Source organism: Ranitomeya variabilis, chromosome 3 (assembly GCF_051348905.1).
Source record: "Ranitomeya variabilis isolate aRanVar5 chromosome 3, aRanVar5.hap1, whole genome shotgun sequence".
Lineage (NCBI taxonomy): Eukaryota > Metazoa > Chordata > Amphibia > Anura > Dendrobatidae > Ranitomeya > Ranitomeya variabilis.
In genome coordinates this window covers 464,953,318-464,972,733 of record NC_135234.1, presented here as the reverse complement: position 1 = coordinate 464,972,733, position 19,416 = coordinate 464,953,318, and the positions used below count along the sequence as shown (strand labels likewise).

The 19,416-nt window shown below is 41.0% G+C and overlaps 1 protein-coding gene across 11 annotated transcripts in view; it reads right to left on the bottom strand.

Moving 5' to 3' along the window:
• The window catches only part of MAP4K4 (mitogen-activated protein kinase kinase kinase kinase 4), a 192,715-nt gene that overhangs the window by 19,295 nt on the left and 154,004 nt on the right, over window positions 1-19,416 (bottom strand). For 2 of the 11 annotated variants that reach the window (XM_077296640.1, XM_077296642.1), the window contains 10 exons: window positions 17,876-18,037; window positions 15,177-15,401; window positions 14,393-14,499; window positions 8,988-9,139; window positions 8,661-8,758; window positions 5,971-6,146; window positions 5,735-5,855; window positions 4,786-4,968; window positions 1,321-1,438; window positions 162-386 (listed from right to left, as the gene is read on the bottom strand). In XM_077296640.1, coding sequence (XP_077152755.1) covers window positions 162-386; window positions 1,321-1,438; window positions 4,786-4,968; window positions 5,735-5,855; window positions 5,971-6,146; window positions 8,661-8,758; window positions 8,988-9,139; window positions 14,393-14,499; window positions 15,177-15,401; window positions 17,876-18,037 — 1,567 coding nt within the window. The remainder of the gene's footprint in view (window positions 1-161; window positions 387-1,320; window positions 1,439-4,785; window positions 4,969-5,734; window positions 5,856-5,970; window positions 6,147-8,660; window positions 8,759-8,987; window positions 9,140-14,392; window positions 14,500-15,176; window positions 15,402-17,875; window positions 18,038-19,416) is intronic. The other 9 variants (XM_077296641.1, XM_077296650.1, XM_077296646.1 and 6 more) reach the window with 6 other exon arrangements.

Genomic DNA, 19,416 nt, shown 5'->3' with positions numbered 1-19,416 from the left:
CTATATATTTTATTTTGCTCTAAAATGCATGAGCTACAATATAGAAAAGCAACATTTTGGTTGCAGAAACTCTAATATCAATCTATATTATATTGCACTTGCTATACTATCTATCTATCTATCTATCTATATATATGTTTTGCGTTTACACAGTAGCTCACCCCATAGCGCTGCACAAAGAATTTCAGAATTAAATCTCTTCTTGTATTTGCGAATCTCAGGCGTATCACTCTGTGGCCTTGTGTTTGTGGGATTAACATTAACAACTGATCCTTTCCTTGTGGGATCCTGCCTCATAGCATCTGGCCTCAGCGCTTCACTGGAAAATCCCACTAAAATAAAATTAGTATTTTTAAGGTTAGCTTCCAGTGTGCGCATGTATGTACCTGAAAGATATAAGCAATCACATGTTCAATGACAAAACCTTATCATTTCATTTCTTATTACACTGCACACAGCAAGCAGGGTGGAGAGGCAGATGGCACTACAAGGTGTGGGGGAAACACAGGGCCCTAGGTATATGTACACTGTCAACACAGACAATCCAGAAGGTTTACATTAGGGAGCTCGGAAGTTTAGTGAACAGGGTTGGGTATATAATCTGTGACTACAGCTGTAAGACACGGATAAATATGACCCACAAATTTAGCATGCTGGACATCCCATCTGAAAATTTGGGTTTAAAAATAAACAAGAAGAAAAGAGAAACTAAGCTCTGCATGCAGTGAAGTATCAAACCTTTATTGAAAAGGTGGCCAGCAACGCACAGGATGTAGAAATGAAGGTTAGATTCAGTTTTATCATACCATGGTCAACAACACCACAAATAAAATACATATTGGGCCATAGAACAATGACCATCCAAAAGTGAAGACACGGAAAAAACAGCAGATGTGTAGAAGAAATGCTTTCTCGGTGATTGATGCCGCTAATCCCAGCTCACAGTGTCTCCCCTGCACTGCTGGTATAGGTTGAGGTGGTCAGGCTACACTAGTGGAGTACAGACCTATGTAAATGTGGGACATTCATGAGCACTGTAAAGTTGTTAGAAGCAAGGAAGCAGTTAGCGTGGAGCACAAGAAACATACACTCTTGTTTACACATGCCCAAGCTTACAAAATGAGAGCAAAGCAAATCTAATTAATACAGAGAATGGTCTTCTTAAGGAAGCAAAGTTACGGTAGCCTTCCTAAGTCAGAAGGAAGAAGGATTTAAGAACACTCTTAGTTGTCTTTAGTATGTTAACTTGTTCAATTCATTCCTCCCCTGTGTAAAATGAAGCACTAGCATCCCCTTTCCTACTACTATGAGGGTACCTACCCACTGATGTAACAGTTGTTCCACTGGACGGAGAAATCTGGAGTAAGCGAGGATCAATAAAAGGTGTAAATGAGGAAGAAGATTTGTGTTTCTGAAGAGTGTTACTTGCGGACTGGGTCTGCAAGGAAAAATACATGAAAAGTCAGAAAACAAATACAGAAAGAACAAGAAAGAAATCATACTGAACACCCTCCAGATGTCGGACATGGGAGCAGAGGGCGGCACATTGGCTACACCAAATTAGAAGTATCATGGAAAATTACATTATGAAATATGTTCGCGTGTTCCATACATTTGTAGTGTCCATCTACTTAATCTCACAAAGAAAATATTGTAAGTGAAAATATTATCATGGCAAAAAGGGAAAAAATTATTTCAATTAAAATTGATAATTCACCAACTAGTTTTGGAAGGGTTATCATTATGCACTACTGAGCTAATAGGGAAAACATCCTATTCCCTCACATAACAAAAAACATACCATTTTTCAGACTTATTATACATAAGGAAACAGAACTTCCATGTTTCTATGTTAACCATTTTGATTGATAAAGCTTGCAATACAGGACAAGCAAAGGGGGTTTATAGAAAGTGCGTAATGCAAATGGAAAGCTAAAAGAAACAACTTTAGCAAATTGGGGGAAAAAAATATTGCTCAAATTCAACAAATATCGCTAAGCAAACCGCTCTCTAACAATACACACGTTACAGGAGAGAATGGTAATATCTGCTAACCGCCAGCCATACTTGCATGACTGCAGGGACAACGTGCCTGAAGAATAGGCATGTGTGCATTCTGACAGGGACAGGCCATGTCAAAACTACTCCTGTCTATTGGTATACAATATATAAAAGAGTGGAACTTACCGTAATCTGAACACCCTTTCCAAAATTACCATTTAAAAAGGAATGTGCCAGCAGGAAATGACCTATAGTAAGATTGTGCTTTTATGTTAAATTGATTTTTTTACATTGATATTTTATTTTTCATATAACAATCCATATTAAACATAAGAAAACATGCAATTTTCACACTGGTCACTGGATCTAACCTGGATTTATACTTTATTATTCAGGAAATCCCCATGACATTAGCAGCAATTGACAGACCGAGATCTTATCTTTTGTACTGAAGCATCTAATGAGCGTGTGCAAAGGTCACTGTGAAAGGAGCAGTGGAGAAATCACCTATTGAGATTGGTGGATCCTGTGTACAGAGCTGTCACTGCTATCCTGCCTGCACTCCCAGTAGCCAGTGTGCAGATTGCAACTTTTCTCAGTTTTCTCTAATACAGATTGTAATATGAAATAAAAACACAAATAAAAAAAATACATTTACCAAAATAAAAAAAAAAGCCCATCGAAGAGCATTTTCTTTTTTTTTAAATAAAAATGACTATTTTATCTGCTGCAGATCTAACTGTTCTTTGCATGGTGAGCTCTGTATAACCCCACCCATATCACCGATTGGTGGCGTTCTGTGTATGCTGAGCATAGGCAGAAAGCTACCAATCAGTGGTTGGGTTATAAAGAGCTCGGCCTATGAATGAAGAGGATTACATGAACGCCGGTTTACTAGTCCTCTAGTGATAATCTCCTGCTGATAAAACCGTGATGTTGGCAAAACTACAGCAAACAGCCCAGAAAGTCATATAACTGGAAATAGGGTCTATGTTCTTACATTATGCTGCTCTCCGTTTAGGTGGCAAAAACCTAACAACAGGTTCCCTTTAAAAGATTTGTCACTTATTATTTTTTATTTAACAGTTAGGAAAAGTAAGATTGGTGGGGGGAGGGGAGTCTAAGATCCATATTATTTGGAGCTGACATATTCATGGATGGATTACAGCATGGAAGATAAAATGTATATGTATATTGGGTAAATAGAAAGACCATCTTTAAAATGGCTTTGTCATCACAGAATGACTTGTCAAACCAAGCACAGGAACTTAGTGCACCCTTAGCGTTGCCAATTCAGTGCACCGTCCCCCTATCTTCCTTCTTTGATTGACAGTTCTAATTGTAAAATGTCAGCGATAAACAAGTGTTTGTGAAGGTGCACGAGAGGAGGCATGAGACCTGTTGTCTTGTAGTGATAATCTCTTGCTCATCAAACAGTAATTGTATTGGAACAACAAAGCACAGCTCAAAGCGTGACATCGCTGGAATCAGGATCTCTGCGCCTACATTATGGTGCTCTCTGATTACATAGCAAAAACCTGCTGACAGATTCCCTTTAATGTGATCTTCATAGATATAGAAGACGACCAGCTGAGTGCTGCACTTTTCTAAAAGTGAATAGAGCAGCAGTGCAATTGATCGACTCTGCTTCATTCACACAAAGCTTTTCAGATCCCCATTTCTTGGGATCAGGAAGTTATCCCCCACCTCATGTATAGGGGATGACTTCCAAACTTGAGAATACCCCTTTACAATAGCACTCAGTTTTAGTTTTTTTACTGCAATCTGTCATTAGTCCCCCTTTATATAGATTTCAGTGTCATTCATAAAATTCAAGGTATACTGACAATTAAGTCATATGTTCACATGGTGACCTCCTGAGCATTACATGGCTTTATGTTCCCCTCGGGGTGTCAGCATATTAGGAACCAGAACTTTCTGTATGATGAAACTGCATGGAATGTTCTACCTTCTCTCCATGTTGATGAGAATTTGATGAAGATTATCACACAGCTAATGTAATGCCTTTATAATATAGAAGATGACAGCTCATCCTTCTGACTGTATACTGATCTATTAACGCATTAAAGGGAAGTATAGAGGAGAGAACAAGCCCTGTTAGCACAGCAGGCAGATGGTACTGGCTCTACATCCTGTGTAATGCTGTGCGGATGCATCATGGGATTCAGAGCAGAGTGAAATATGACATTCTAGTGGGGTCTGAAGTGCACAATGTATAAGAAGCAGGGCTATGGAGTACGAGTCCTGGAAATTGAGGAGTGGGAGGTTTGGCTTACCGACTCCACAGCCCTGCTAAGAAGTGCAGAGAGGGATTGGGCAGTCACGTGGGTGCAGGGATACAAAAATAAAACCCCGAGTGCTTCATTAAGCTACATGGTGAAATGTCAAGTTACTTCTGTTCTGCATACTCCATCCCAAAGAAATCAACATTCCCTAATAGTGTAAAGAGTAGCTATGAAGGACACACAAATAAATATGATACACACAGGAAAACGCAAGTACATATGAGGGAAAGTAGTGGGTGACAGAGCCCGGATAACTGCGGTCACTTCCCAGGATCCTTTAGTGTAGCAATGTATACTTATTGAACAATAAGACATGCAGATGATGGTGCAACCCGTGAACAGAATGGTGATGTTAAGTTGTGTATGGACGAATAATCTAGGATGGCATTATTCAGAAGCTCATGACAAGACTTTGCGTTCCCATCCAGTGTGGGATTTATGCCTCCTGACCAAAGCAGCCAGCTAGTGTCAGACATACCTCATTAGCAGTTAACTTGTCCTGGGGTGTCTGTGGGGACATGGTGGGTGTCGGCTGACTTGAGGATGGGGAAGAGGTGGTGGAGGAGGAATGGCTTTGCTGTAACAGATCTGGCAAGAGGTGAATGCGCCCGGCAAAGCCATTGCTCTCAAGTTGATTGGCACGCTTTTTGTCAACTGTACTCTGTAGAAAAAACAGGCACACTTGTCTTGTTCAAGTGCTGCTTAAGTACATACTATCCCTGGAAAATTCTACACGTTGGACTACAATAACCGATTGTGGGGGAGGCAGCTATAGATGCCAAGTAACTTCATGTCTTGGGGCCAGTCAGTATGAAGGGGTTTGGATTGTTTTTTTTTGTTTTTGTTTTTTTTAAGTACCATATCCTTTTTGGATGGTCTCAATTTTACGATAAATTTTTATTAATGCAATCGTCAAAGTGGCCTTTCAGACCATAAAAGACATCTACCAAAGCTACCCTTGAGCAAACTGCTGGACCACCAAGTATGAAGCCATAAATCCAATTTATAAACTTTGTATTTTCTGAAGCAAAAGCTTAATATTGTGTCACACATTTTATGCAACAATTAAAATGTTAGTGTTTTACACAAATCACTCTAGTTATGGGGATCACCCCATTGTTTACTTTAAACATTAAAGGGGGAAAAAAATAAATCACAAAGGGTTTTATCTGTGCCTATGGTCGTAAAAAGGGTCTGCACAGTCTTCTGGTTCAGAAAACCACTGGTTTATTAGATTAGTAGAGTGTCTGTGGCAGAGCATGCAGAAAGCAGCAAATTAATGGGACTTCATCTATGTATTGCACATGCAAAGAAACAAAAAGTAATCTGCCATAAGGTATGGGGGCTGAGAACACAAATGAAATGCAGGAAAATGAACAGCATGAATGGATGAGTTGGTTATGTTCAAGCTACTGGTTCGCTCATACCTGTCGGACGATTAAAGTGCCTTCTTTGGAAGGAGTCATGGCAGGCTCGCTCTCAACATCATCATGGACAATCATCGTTTTTACAGATTCCGTTTCTCCATTACTTAAATTTAATGAGGACCTATGTATTGAAAATAAAAAAACAAACAAAAAAAAAAAAGAAATGTGTATAAAACGTTCTTAAAACTATTTTGACAAGTGAGGTCAAAAGCAGTATGAGGGCCTGCAAGTCGTACATAGCTCTGGCATCCTCAGGGCCGGAGGTCGATTCATCTGCGCCTTCTTGCTCCATGTCATCATCCTCCTCATCTGTGGTTCCAGATTCTTCACTGGATGAAGAATAGTCTGTTACTTTATGCGGCGGCCGCACATCTTCCACAGCACGAAGTTCTTTTGCCAAAGCAGTGAGATCCTTTTATAGAAGAATAGGGAGACAAAAAAAAAAAAGAATGATAACCATAGCTTTCAATCATAATTGAGTTTCCGACAGTAAAAATATAATCTACACACAAAGGCTCCTAAGACAAACAGGAGATGAAAAAAAAAATATTGAAAATTTGCCTATTACACCAAATCTCATGGAAAAAAAAAAGAAAGAAAAAGCTTTCCACTGTTTGGGTTTTCATTTTTGAATAAGTGCTGCAGCTTATTTTATTTTGGAAAGCTCTTTCTCAACCCCCCTAGTTATGCCCCCTAGAGTTGAGCGAATATGTTCTGAATTGGCCATATTCGTGCCATATTGTTACCCGAACATATTCGGTCGTTTCTACTCCCATTGATTCCAATGGCATTCAGCTGTGTTTGGAAGCAAATATTGTTTTTGCAATATTTGCCGATCATAATCTGAACCAAATTTTTTAAAATTCGCTCAACTCTATTCACAACCACATGCGAGATGCAGCTGTTACTACTCCACTGATTTTTTTGGTAGGAAAAACCTTAAAGTGTTTAATTGAAAAGGGCTCAGAGAGATCAGACTTCTATTAATGTTTTCAGAAGGATTTTTGTCCGGCCTGGCAATTAGCAGATACAAAAATATCAGATTGCACTTACCACTTCTCCCTGAATAAGCCCATTCAGGTTAGAATGCAATAAAAAAAAATAAACCAAAAAAGACAAAAAATGGGAGACAAAATATTAGTGGCAACAAACACAAACATGTTTAAAAGAAAATAATAAGCAAGCATCCACACGTGTATGATTAAAGAAGTATCCCTAGATAAAGACTATATCATGAAGGATATTTATAATCAACAGTATGCCATAAATATCGATCAATGAGGTTCCCAAAGGTGGGACCCACATCTATGTAATAACAACACAAGTTCACAGATTGGTGAATTCATCAGATACTCTAATGTCAAAGGCCGTGAACAAACACCTCCACTCTATTATAGTCTAAGGGAGTTATCTAAAGTAAGGGGTGGAAGCAAAGGTCAAAAAAAATAGAGGCACCATGAATTGACAAGTTGGGAATGGCCTCAAGAAATTTTGATAAGATATTGCTGGGACTGTTACAACTGACCTACAGAACAAAAGTTGAAGGGTATATTCACACGTGGCGATCCTGCAGAGGTTTTTATGGTGTTTTTTTCAGGTAGCATTGAGAGTTCAGAAATCTCATGCACATGCAGCCTGAATTTGAGCACTGCAGTGTTTGTGAAAATCTGATGCATGTTAATTCTTCCATTTTTTATTTTAAATCAAATTTTTTTTATGGAAAATTTTTAAATTTAGGACAATTACAGACAAAGAAAATATAATAAACCTCACCTCCCACCAACACAACAATATCATACTTGGTTGGTTACCGATAACTTGATATAAGATTAAATACAGATGAATACGAGTATGTTGGAAAAAGTGGGCCAAGAAATGTAATGCATCTGGAAATAATATACAGCATAGATCTAGTGTTCAAAAAAGACCCAACCAGTATCTCTGTAGCTCTCTGGATGCCAGCACTGACAGGCAATCCATGGGGCCCACAGCTTTTCAAACTTCAGGATAACATTCCTTTTTAAATAAATGCCCTTTTCTAAATTCAATAACCAATTGATTTTATTTATAAACTCTGGAATTGGAGGGACTTGATCCATAATCCAATATCAAGCTATTAATTTCCCAGCCATGAACAACATACGGGACACAGCCTTCTTACCATATCCATCAGTAGTCAAGTCCTCAACATATGTCAGTAGACATAAAAAAGGAGCTGGGACTAGGAATTGAATAAACCCGATTTATCATTCCCAGCACCTCTTTCCAGAAAGGTTCCAGATTAGGGCAGAACATGTGTAGCAAGATTGCAGGATTTATTTTACACCTAGTGCAAGTAGGATTTGGCCGCAGTCCTAATGTCAAACAGGAATTGAGTGGTTCTATATACTTAATGTAATATATAAAGTTAGGTTTTCCAACATTTTTACAGTGAGAGCAAAAAATGCAGAACAGTTTTGTTTTATGTGCAGCGTTTTTTACTGCTGAGAAAGGCTTTGGCTGCAGAACAAAATGCTTCAAAAACGCCACATGTGAACATAACCTAAACTGTGCTGCCTTCGCGGATGCCAAGCAATCTTAAGGAAAGAGACAGAAGACTAGGATAAAGCCAAATGGATGAAACCATACATATTCGTAGCTGATACATTTTTCTTCCTTTTCCTTTACAATGGTGCATAATTTGCCCGAGTCATATTGGGTTGGGAACGGTTTTCTGTACAATTTTTCTACTTTAAAATCATAATAAAAAACCCATGATTTTTTTTTTTAAAGTCTATAGGATTTTAAGACCTGAGCACTGCATACTTTGCTTTTTTCTCCATATTTCAACAGACAGGGTGAGGCACAAACATAAATGAAAAAAAACAAACAAAACAAAAACACAGACTATGGGTGACACTCAGAAAATGCAAGCTTGGGCTCTTACAGTGGGTTTGGAAGGCCTTCCAGTTTCTTTCTTTTCATCGGGTTTTTTGGCTGTATTTTCAGGACGCTGAGATGGTGACCCTTCTGATTTTGAGGATGCTAACAAGAGAGAAAACTTCTAAATGAGTTAAAGATCAATAAGGGTGGACCTTGGACCTATCTGAAAAAAGGCAGACATATGCAGCAAGTAAAGATGGAAGTGTTTGGCAAAGTGTGGGACTTCTGCAATTGTAGAACAGAATAGATAGATCTGACAAATGTTTTTTACTTTCATTAAACCAACACGATGTTGTAGTATGCCACCTAGCCAACCCATAAGCTTACTCACATCTCACGCGAAAGCGCTCTCCAGAACCACTCTGAGACCCTGGATGAGAGCCTGCTTGGGAACCGGAATTACTGGAACCAGAAGAGCTGCCACTGCCCGGTCTGGGTACAAGTTTTTCTACCCGCTCCCAAAGCAATCTGGGCTCAATATTGCTGAACAAAGGGGGAAAAAAAGAACCTACTTAACAAAAAAGTATTTTAATCCTTGCAATTTAATTACCGTATATACTTGAGTAAATATCTGTATGGAGCATCTTATGGGGCCATGTGCAGCATTATATGGGGCAAATATCTCTGGAGCATCTTATGGGGCCATGTGCAGCATTATATGGGGGCAAATATCTGTATGGAGCATCTTATGGGGCCATGTGCAGCATTATATGGGGCAAATATCTGTATGGAGCATCTTATGGGGCCATGTGCAGCATTATATGGGGGCAAATATCTGTATGGAGCATCTTATGGGGCCATGTGCAGCATTATATGGGGCAAATATCTCTATGGAGCATCTTATGGGGCCATGTGCAGCATTATATGGGGCAAATATCTCTATGGAGCATCTTATGGGGCCATGTGCAGCATTATATGGGGCAAATATCTCTGGAGCATCTTATGGGGCCATGTGCAGCATTATATGGGGCAAATATCTCTATGGAGCATCTTATGGGGCCATGTGCAGCATTATATGGGGGCAAATATCTGTATGGAGCATCTTATGGGGCCATGTGCAGCATTATATGGGGCAAATATCTCTATGGAGCATCTTATGGGGCCATGTGCAGCATTATATGGGGCAAATATCTCTGGAGCATCTTATGGGGCCATGTGCAGCATTATATGGGGCAAATATCTCTATGGAGCATCTTATGGGGCCATGTGCAGCATTATATGGGGCAAATATCTCTGGAGCATCTTATGGGGCCATGTGCAGCATTATATGGGGCAAATATCTGTATGGAGCATCTTATGGGGCCATGTGCAGCATTATATGGGGCAAATATCTGTATGGAGCATCTTATGGGGCCATGTGCAGCATTATATGGGGCAAATATCTCTATGGAGCATCTTATGGGGCCATGTGCAGCATTATATGGGGCAAATATCTGTATGGAGCATCTTATGGGGCCATGTGCAGCATTATATGGGGGCAAATATCTGTATGGAGCATCTTATGGGGCCATGTGCAGCATTATATGGGGCAAATATCTGTATGGAGCATCTTATGGGGCCATGTGCAGCATTATATGGGGCAAATATCTCTATGGAGCATCTTATGGGGCCATGTGCAGCATTATATGGGGGCAAATATCTCTATGGAGCATCTTATGGGGCCATGTGCAGCATTATATGGGGCAAATATCTGTATGGAGCATCTTATGGGGCCATGTGCAGCATTATATGGGGCAAATATCTGTATGGAGCATCTTATGGGGCCATGTGCAGCATTATATGGGGCAAATATCTCTATGGAGCATCTTATGGGGTCATGTGCAGCATTATATGGGGCAAATATCTGTATGGAGCATCTTATGGGGCCATGTGCAGCATTATATGGGGCAAATATCTGTATGGAGCATCTTATGGGGCCATGTGCAGCATTATATGGGGCAAATATCTCTGGAACATCTTAGGCCGGCCTCACACTAGCGAGTTTTACGGACGTATGAGCGCATAAACTACGTCCGTAAAACTCGCAAAATAAACGGCACAATTATTCTCAATGGGGCTGCTCCTATTAGCCGTATATTACGGTTCAGTATTATACGGCTTTCTACGGCCGTACAAAATCGCAGCATGCTGCGTTTGTCAGCGTATTGCGCAAAAAAAATCGCTAATGAAAGTCTATGGGGGCGAGAAAAATACGGATTCCACACGGACCTGCAGTGTGACTTGCGAGAAATACGCAGCGCTGTTAGTGAAAAGTCAGTAATTCAATTGCCGGCTTTTCATTTCTCCTGCACAAACCCGACAGGATATGAGACATGATTACATACATTAAACCATCTCATATCCCCATTTTTTTTGCATATTCCACACTACTAATGTTAGTAGTGTGTATGTGCAAAATTTCAGCGCTGTAGCTGCTGAAATAAAGGGTTAAATGGCGGAAAAAATTGGCGTGGGCTCCCGCGCAATTTTCTCCGCCAGAATGGTAAAGCCAGTGACTGAGGGCAGATATTAATAGCCAGGAGAGGGTCCATGGTTATTGGCCCCCCGTGGCTACAAACATCTGCCCCCAGCCACCCCAGAAAAGGCACATCTGGAAGATGCGCCTATTCTGGCACTTGGCCACTCTCTTCCCACTCCCTGTAGAGGTGGGATATGGGGTAATGAAGGGTTAATGCCACCTTGCTATTGGAAGGTGACATTAAGCCAGATTAATAATGGAGAGGCGTCAATTATGACACCTATCCATTATTAATCCAATTGTTGGAAAGGGTTAAAAAACACACACACACATTATTTAAAAGTAGTTTAATGAAATAAACACAGCGGTTGTTTTAATAATTTATTGTTCTCTCAATCCATCAGGAACACCCTCGCTTGGCAAAATAATAAACGCACAAGATACATACCCTCAGCTGAACCGTCACGTCCCACGAAGTAATCCATCTGAAGGGGTTAACTAATATTACAGGCACGAGCTGCGATAAACCACTCGCTGGTGCCTGTAATCCCCGGGTGCTGAAAGGAAAGCAGGATCTGTACTTACATTGAGTCGCGGTGAGGCGCCCTCTGGTGGATGTTCTCATGAACTGCAGCCTGGGAACTTTTTCCCACGCTCCAGGTCATATGAGGACATCCACCAGGGGGCGCATCACCGCGACTGAAGGAAATGTAGGTCAATGACCTACATTTCCTTCATTCGCCGGGGATTACAGGCACGGAGCACACCGCTGCATTAGCAGGGCTCCTGCCTGTAATATTAGTTAACCCCTTCAGATGGATTACTTCGTGGGACGAGACGGTTCACCAGAAGGTATGTATCTTGTGCGTTTATTATTTTTCCAAGCGAGGGTGTTCCTGATGGATTGAGAGAACAATAAATTATTACAACAACCGCTGTGTTTATTTCATTAAACTACTTTTAAATCATGTGTGTGTGTGTTTTTTAACCCTTTCCAACAATTGGATTAATAATGGATAGGTGTCATAATTGACGCCTCTCCATTATTAATCTGGCTTAATGTCACCTTCCAATAGCAAGGTGGCATTAACCCTTCATTACCCCATATCCCACCGCTACAGGGAGTGGGAAGAGAGTGGCCAAGTGCCAGAATAGGCGCATCTTCCAGATGTGCCTTTTCTGGGGTGGCTGGGGGCAGATGTTTGTAGCCACGGGGGGGGGGCAATAACCATGGACCCTCTCCTGGCTATTAATATCTGCCCTCAGTCACTGGCTTTACCATTCTGGCGGAGAAAATTGCGCGGGAGCCCATGCCAATTTTTTCCGCCATTTAACCCTTTATTTCAGCAGCTACAGCGCTGAAATTTTGCACATACACACTACTAACATTAGTAGTGTGGAATATGCAAAAAAAAAGGGGATATGAGATGGTTTACTGTATGTAAACCATGTCTCATATCCTGTCGGGTTTGTGCAGGAGAAATGAGAAGCCGGCAATTGAATTACCGGCTTTTAACACATATCGCGCTGAATGAAATCTAAATACAGAATATATATATATGTGTCTCAATGACTATATATATATATATATATATATATATATATATATATATATATATATATATATATATATATATATATATATATATATACTGTATATATGTTTTCCCGAACATTTGAGCACATAAATCCATTAGATGTCGGTTTTGCAAGCCTGCGCAAAAATCTCGCAGTACGGATGCCATACGGATTACATACGGAGGATGCCATGCGCAAAATACGCTGACACACCCTGACTACGGATCAATATTTTGGGAACATTTCTCCGTATTACGGCCGTAGTACGGACGTATAATACGTGGCGTATTGTCTTACGCCCAGTGTGAGGCCGGCCTTATGGGGTCATGTGCAGCATTATATGGGGGCAAATATCTCTATGGAGCATCTTATGGGGCCATGTGCAGCATTATATGGGGCAAATATCTGTATGGAGCATCTTATGGGGCCACAATCAGCATTTGTGCAACATTATATGGGGCATATTTTAACCTACTGATGTCTCAATTCATTTTACTTACCATATTATTGGTATCTATTTTTATTTTTGAAATTTACCAGTAGCTGCTGCATTTTCCATCTTAGGCTTATACTCGAGTCATGAAGTTTTCCCAGTTTTTTTGTGGCAAAATTAGGGGTGGGGGGGGTCAGCTTAAACTCAAGTTTATACTCAAGTATATACGGTATATTAGTTTAACATCTAATACCACTCAAACGTTTGGACACACTTATTCAAGCAATGGTTTTCTATTTTCTTATTTGAATATGCACAATGTAGGATCGCTTAAAGGGAACCTGTCACCCCCAAAATCGATGGTGAGGTAAGCTCACCGTCATCAGGGGCTTATTTACAGCATTCTGTAACGCTGTAGATAAGCCCCCGATGTATCCTGAAAGAGGAGGAAAAAAAAGTTATAATATACTCACCCAGGGGCGGTCCCGCTGCGGTCAGGTCAAATGGGTGTCTCAGGTCCGCTCTGGCGCCTCCTATCTTCATTCCATGACGTCCTCGTCTGGTCTCCGCGCCGCGCAAAGTACTGTAGTGCGCAGGCGCCGGGCCTCTCTGACCTTACCGGCGCCTGTGCACTGCAGTACTTTGCTCTGCCCTCAACAGGGCAGACAAAGTACGCCTACGCCGGAGCAGCTGCGTGAAGACCACAAGAGGATGTCATGGAATGAAGATGGGAGGCGCTGTACCGGACCTGAGACGCCCATCGGACCGGGACCGCCCTTGGGTGAGTATAATCTAACGTCTTTTTCTCCTCTTTCAGGTAACATCGGGGGCTTATCTACAGCATTACAGAATGCTGTAGATAAGCCCCTGATGCCAGTGAGCTTACCTCACCATCGATTTTGGGGGTGACAGGTTCGCTTTAATCACCTGGAATTACTTCCAACAGTTTTGAAGTAGCTCCCCAAGGAGATGAGAACTTAACGACCGCTTTGCCTTCACTCTGAGGTCCAAGTCATCCCCAACAATCTCAATGTTAGGTGATCACTCAGGAATTTTTTCACACATGCATCATCACCCCTTGTTTCTATGTGTTTACCTTTCTATGGTCTTTATTGCCTTCAGTCTGAATCTACAATGTGCATATTACATAAGGAAAACATTGCATGAGTAGGTGTGTCCAAACATTTGACTGTTACTGTATGTAAATCAAATCATTTTCGTTCATAGTGTGCCAACATCAGGAACCTGCTAGGCTCACTTTCCATACCTTGTGGAATTCCTCTGCCCAGTTTGGCTGTTTGGTTGTACACTGCCCTGGAGAGGAGAATCTCTTCGTGACAACACCGGAGATCTTGATGTTGTCCTTACAGGCACCTATATAATGAGCAGAAATAGAAAATAAGAAATACCAATGGAGTCAACTCCAGTCAAACCACCAGTCATCATTGATAGTTCTTTTATCTTAAAAGGTTTCTTATTTTGAGCAACGAAGCTTCAATTCAAGCTGCAGACAATGAAAACTGGGGCTGACTTATTAATATATGAGAAGTCAAACAATATAAGGAGGTTACATGGATACAAGCTGCAAAACCGAATAGTGTGTAGTGAAGCTGTATTAAGGAAGCACACAGACATATCTAGGTATGATGAATATAAATCGATAGGACTCACTTAAACAATCCTGGTATGTAGAAATAATTTTTTACTAAGCCTGGTCAACAATTTAAAAAAAATAAAATAATGGCCTACTTTATTAGAAAATAATCTAAAACATTGCTTGGTTTGGACCAGAGGTATTCTTTCCAGTATTTGTCAGTAGAGCAACTGTAGCTAAACTAAATGCTACTTATTAAAAAATACCAGCTAACCCAATGTACTGTACTGTACTGTGATAATTAATCAGGGCATAAGTCAGTATATAAAATATTGCCCTGTGAATAAAGGTTACATAGTCATTGTCAGCAAATCCAATCTAATAGAACACGCACCATTCTGTGGCACAACATGACCCTACACACGAAGTGCTCATCTTACTAATTACTACATCTTACCCTTGGTGGCACCTCTTCACTGTCTGATCTAGCCCAAACCCTTTGGTTGGGTTCAGGTATGTCAGATTTAGGGTCAGAAGTTACAACTTCATTGCGTGGGGGTGGGTGGGAGTCCTGAGAACGAAGATGGTGAGGTGCAAATTTAGGAGAAGGGTCACTGAAGGAATGGGATCGCGAGACAGGGGAAACATTGCTCTTGAGGGATGCCAGATGAGACCATTGTACCTTACAAGAAAACAAGACATAAAACATTTACGAGGTGCACTGGCATCACTGACTTTTTAAATTCCAATGGAAAAGAATTTAAAAAGCCAGACAATGACAAAAACAAGACAAAAGCAGGCTCACTGACATAGCTGTAGGGAAAATAAGGGATGAATGGCGGACTTGTATATGATAAATTACTGTTAATGTGTTACTGAGCATGCACAACTCGTCATGGAAAGGAAAGAGCACACCAACGACAAAATAAAATGGGAATACTTATACCTGAAGGCTATATTCACTAAAGGATATGGACACCTTTAGGGACATTTCTTCTCTAAATGCATGCATTTCTGGCTTAGACAACCTTTATGAATCACACTGTATACACAGACTTTACAATGAGAATGATTAGAAACCAGAAATTAAAAGATTAACCCCAAAAGGTGACCGTGGTGCATGGAGGCATGTGGTTTGTGCCTCGGAGCATCTCTGTGAGGGTCAATATTCTCCTTTAAAGGCAATGTCGTAACATATCACGTGGCACAACATGTCACGCTTACATTTCCATAAAAATTTAATTTTCTCAATGAACAAAAGGCACACACAGAATCAACAGAGACATGCTGAATACGGCCATATTCATCTCCAATTAGTAAAGTACATGTATCCTTCCCTGGGATCAAGGGAGGCTATATACAGTACGAGGTATAACCATACCAGGCTGTACTGCACATTTTCATGCGGCCATCACTTCCCCGTGTACCCCTCCCCTACAATAACTGGAAACTAGGAAGTAAAACTTTTCATCCCACTCACAGGTTTTAAAGGAAAGGTGGTGTATCCCAACACCTGCTTAAAGCTACACTCCAGCGGGTTTTTTTTCAGCGCTGGAGAATCACTTTAAATGGAAGCCCCCAGTCATATACTCAGCCTCCAGCGTCTTCACCATTTTTCGGCACCGCTCTGCTCCCGAGGTGCCATCTTGTGACATTAGATTTTGACTGGCTGGGAGTTAGAATTAAAAGCTCTCACTGCAAGTCTCAGAGTCATGAAAATGAGGCCGTCAGAGACTTGTACTGAAAAGTGACCTCCGTGCCGCCCCATGGAACACTGGAGCTGCCGGCAAGTCACTTCTCGCCAGAGGCCAACAGGAGCGAGCCTGGAACGCCATGAAGTCGGTGGCAGGCGAGTATGAGACAAGGGACTAACATTTAAAGACCCACTCAGGCGTTTCAAAAAAAATAAACGCTGCAGTGGTGCTTTAATCAATGCAGCGCCCCATAGAAAAAAAATGTATACTTCCCTTCTGCACAGATGTCTATGGAACACTGCCGCTGCGGGAGGCAAGTATATATGGTTTTTCATTTTCCATGTGGAATTGAACTGATTAAGCCAGGCTAGTCCAGTGGTGGACAACCCCTCTTAGGCTATGTGCACACGTTGCGGATTTACTGCGGAACCGCAGCGTTTGTTTCCCGTGCAGAAACGTTGCAGATCTGCAAGTGATATACAGTACAATGTAAATCAATGGGAAAAAAAATGCTGCGCTAATGGTGCGGAAAATTCCGCACGGAAAAGCTGCAGATTAAAAGAAGGAGCATGTCACTTTTGTGCGGCTCTGCAGCGTTTTTGTACCCATTCCAATTATAGAAATCCGCAGAGGTAAAAAAAACGCACAAAATCCGCACAAAATCCGTAGTAAATCCGCATCAATTCCACACCTGCGTTTTCTGCCAACAGATGCAGAATCCGCACAAAAAATTCCAGAGGCAAATCCGCAACGTGTGCATATACCCTAAGAGGACTTGTCTCCAGGTGAAAAGTGGACAATTTTTGCTTGTATTATTTTCTAGCTGCTCCAGAGGTTTTTTTTTTTGTTTTTTTTAACTCACCATAAGGTTCCAGAGATATGGGCCTACTTGATGCTAATTTTTATGGACTAATGAGTATTGCTCACAGGGCATTATATGCATGACAAAGCCTTGAAAAAGTGATTTTTTTTTTTGCAGTCTCAGCTTGCTGGGTAATCTGTTCTGACATTATATAGCAATTATATATCCGCATTCACGTGCACTTTGAATATTATTGCATCGCCATCTACTGGTCATAATCTGAATTATTCCTCTTTTCTAAAAGCATCTTTTCTGCTGAGACCACGGCTCTTGATGTTTAATAGTTTTTAAATCATGTCCAATTCTATTTTTGTATTAATACAAGTCAATAAAAAATATAACGTAAAACCTGATCAAACAATATAAGAGTTTATAATGTTTTATGTGAAGCTCTATTTTTTTTAGGTTTATCTGGTTTTGACTTCAGAACAGAAAACTGTATATTTCTCTCGCTTATTGTGGGCTATTTGATGAGATAAGTGATAATTACGCAGAGCAGCCTAAAACAGATGCTCCCAGATCTATCTATCACCAATCAGGGGCCGCAGCGATGACCAACACAAAGTAGCTGGGGTCTAAATATTTTCCGAATTGCGATACCTGAGGCTCCACTGGCCTATGCATGGCAGGCTGAGCAGGCTCAGAATTCCCATTGGAAAATGACTCGGATCTTGAAGGCACTAACGGCTCCAACACTCTCCCTGTTTGTTTGGACTGTGCTTCAGGAGAGCCTTGGTTAGTTTTCCTAAGGCGCTCTTCTGCCTGTGCCGGAAATAAAACATGCACACTCATTAAAAAAAGGAAAACTGCTTTCCAAAAAAAAAAAAAAAAAAAGTGGTAGGAAAATGCAATTTAAAACAAGGCAACAAAACAAACAAAAAACAACAACAATTCTTTAAACCTGCACAGATAAGAAATTATATTTAATTATTTAATCTATGTACATAGGCTATAGATTTGTAGACAATGGTTTAGACAATACATTTCTGTCTCCCAAATCATAACATTATGGACATGAAATTACTTGTACTAAAAGGTAACTTCAAATCGCAGAAAGACAGGAGAGTCTGGGAATATACTGTAAACTGATGACGACCTTTGACACTAACTGCAGGAATGAATGTGTCACATGGATTTATGTCTTTTTACATCAACTAATGAGCTTGCCCATCAGACCATGTGGGGTCATCACAACAGAGACCCCAATCACAGGACAATAAAACAATCCTTATCTAAGAATTGGCCCAATATTTATGGACATAACTGTTTATCACCCATGGTAATTCTGCTTCATGTCACCTGGCTTATCCATGTTTTTTTTCCCTTCCTTTTTTTTTTTTTTCTATACTATGTTGTGCATAAATATGCGATTCTTCAGAATTAGTTTTAAGGTACCGTCACATTAAGCGACGCTGCAGCGATATCGACAACGATGCCGATCGCTGCAGCGTCGCTGTGTGGTCGCTGGAGAGCTGTCACACAGACAGCTCTCCAGCGACCAACGATGCCGAGGTCCCCGGGTAACCAGGGTAAACATCGGGTTACTAAGCGCAGGGCCGCTGCATTGTAAATGTAAAAAAAAAAAACAGTACATACTCACCTTCTGATGTCCGTCAGGTCCCTGGCCGTCTGCTTCCCGCACTGACTGTGAGTGCCGGCTCACAGTCAGTGCGGGAAGCAGACGGCCAGGGACCTGACGGACATCAGAAGGTGAGTATGTACTGCTTTTTTTTTTACATTTACAATGGTAACCAGGGTAAACATCGGGTTACTAAGCGCGGCCCTGCACTTACTAACCCGATATTTACCATGGTTACCATTGTAAAACATTGCTGGCATCGTTGCTTTTGCTGTCAAACACGACGATACACGCCGATCTGACGACCAAATAAAGTTCTGGACTTTCAGCAACGACCAGCGATATCACAGCAGGATCCAGATCGCTGCTGGGTGTCAAACACAACGATATCGCTATCCAGGACGCTGCAACGTCACGGATCGCTATCGTTATCGTTGCAAAGTCGTTTAGTGTGAAGGTACCTTAAGTCTTTGCCTGATGAAGAGACGTATGTAGTCTCGAAAGCTTGCAATTTGTTACCATCTTTTCAGTTAGCCATTAAAAGGTATCAACCACTGAGGAC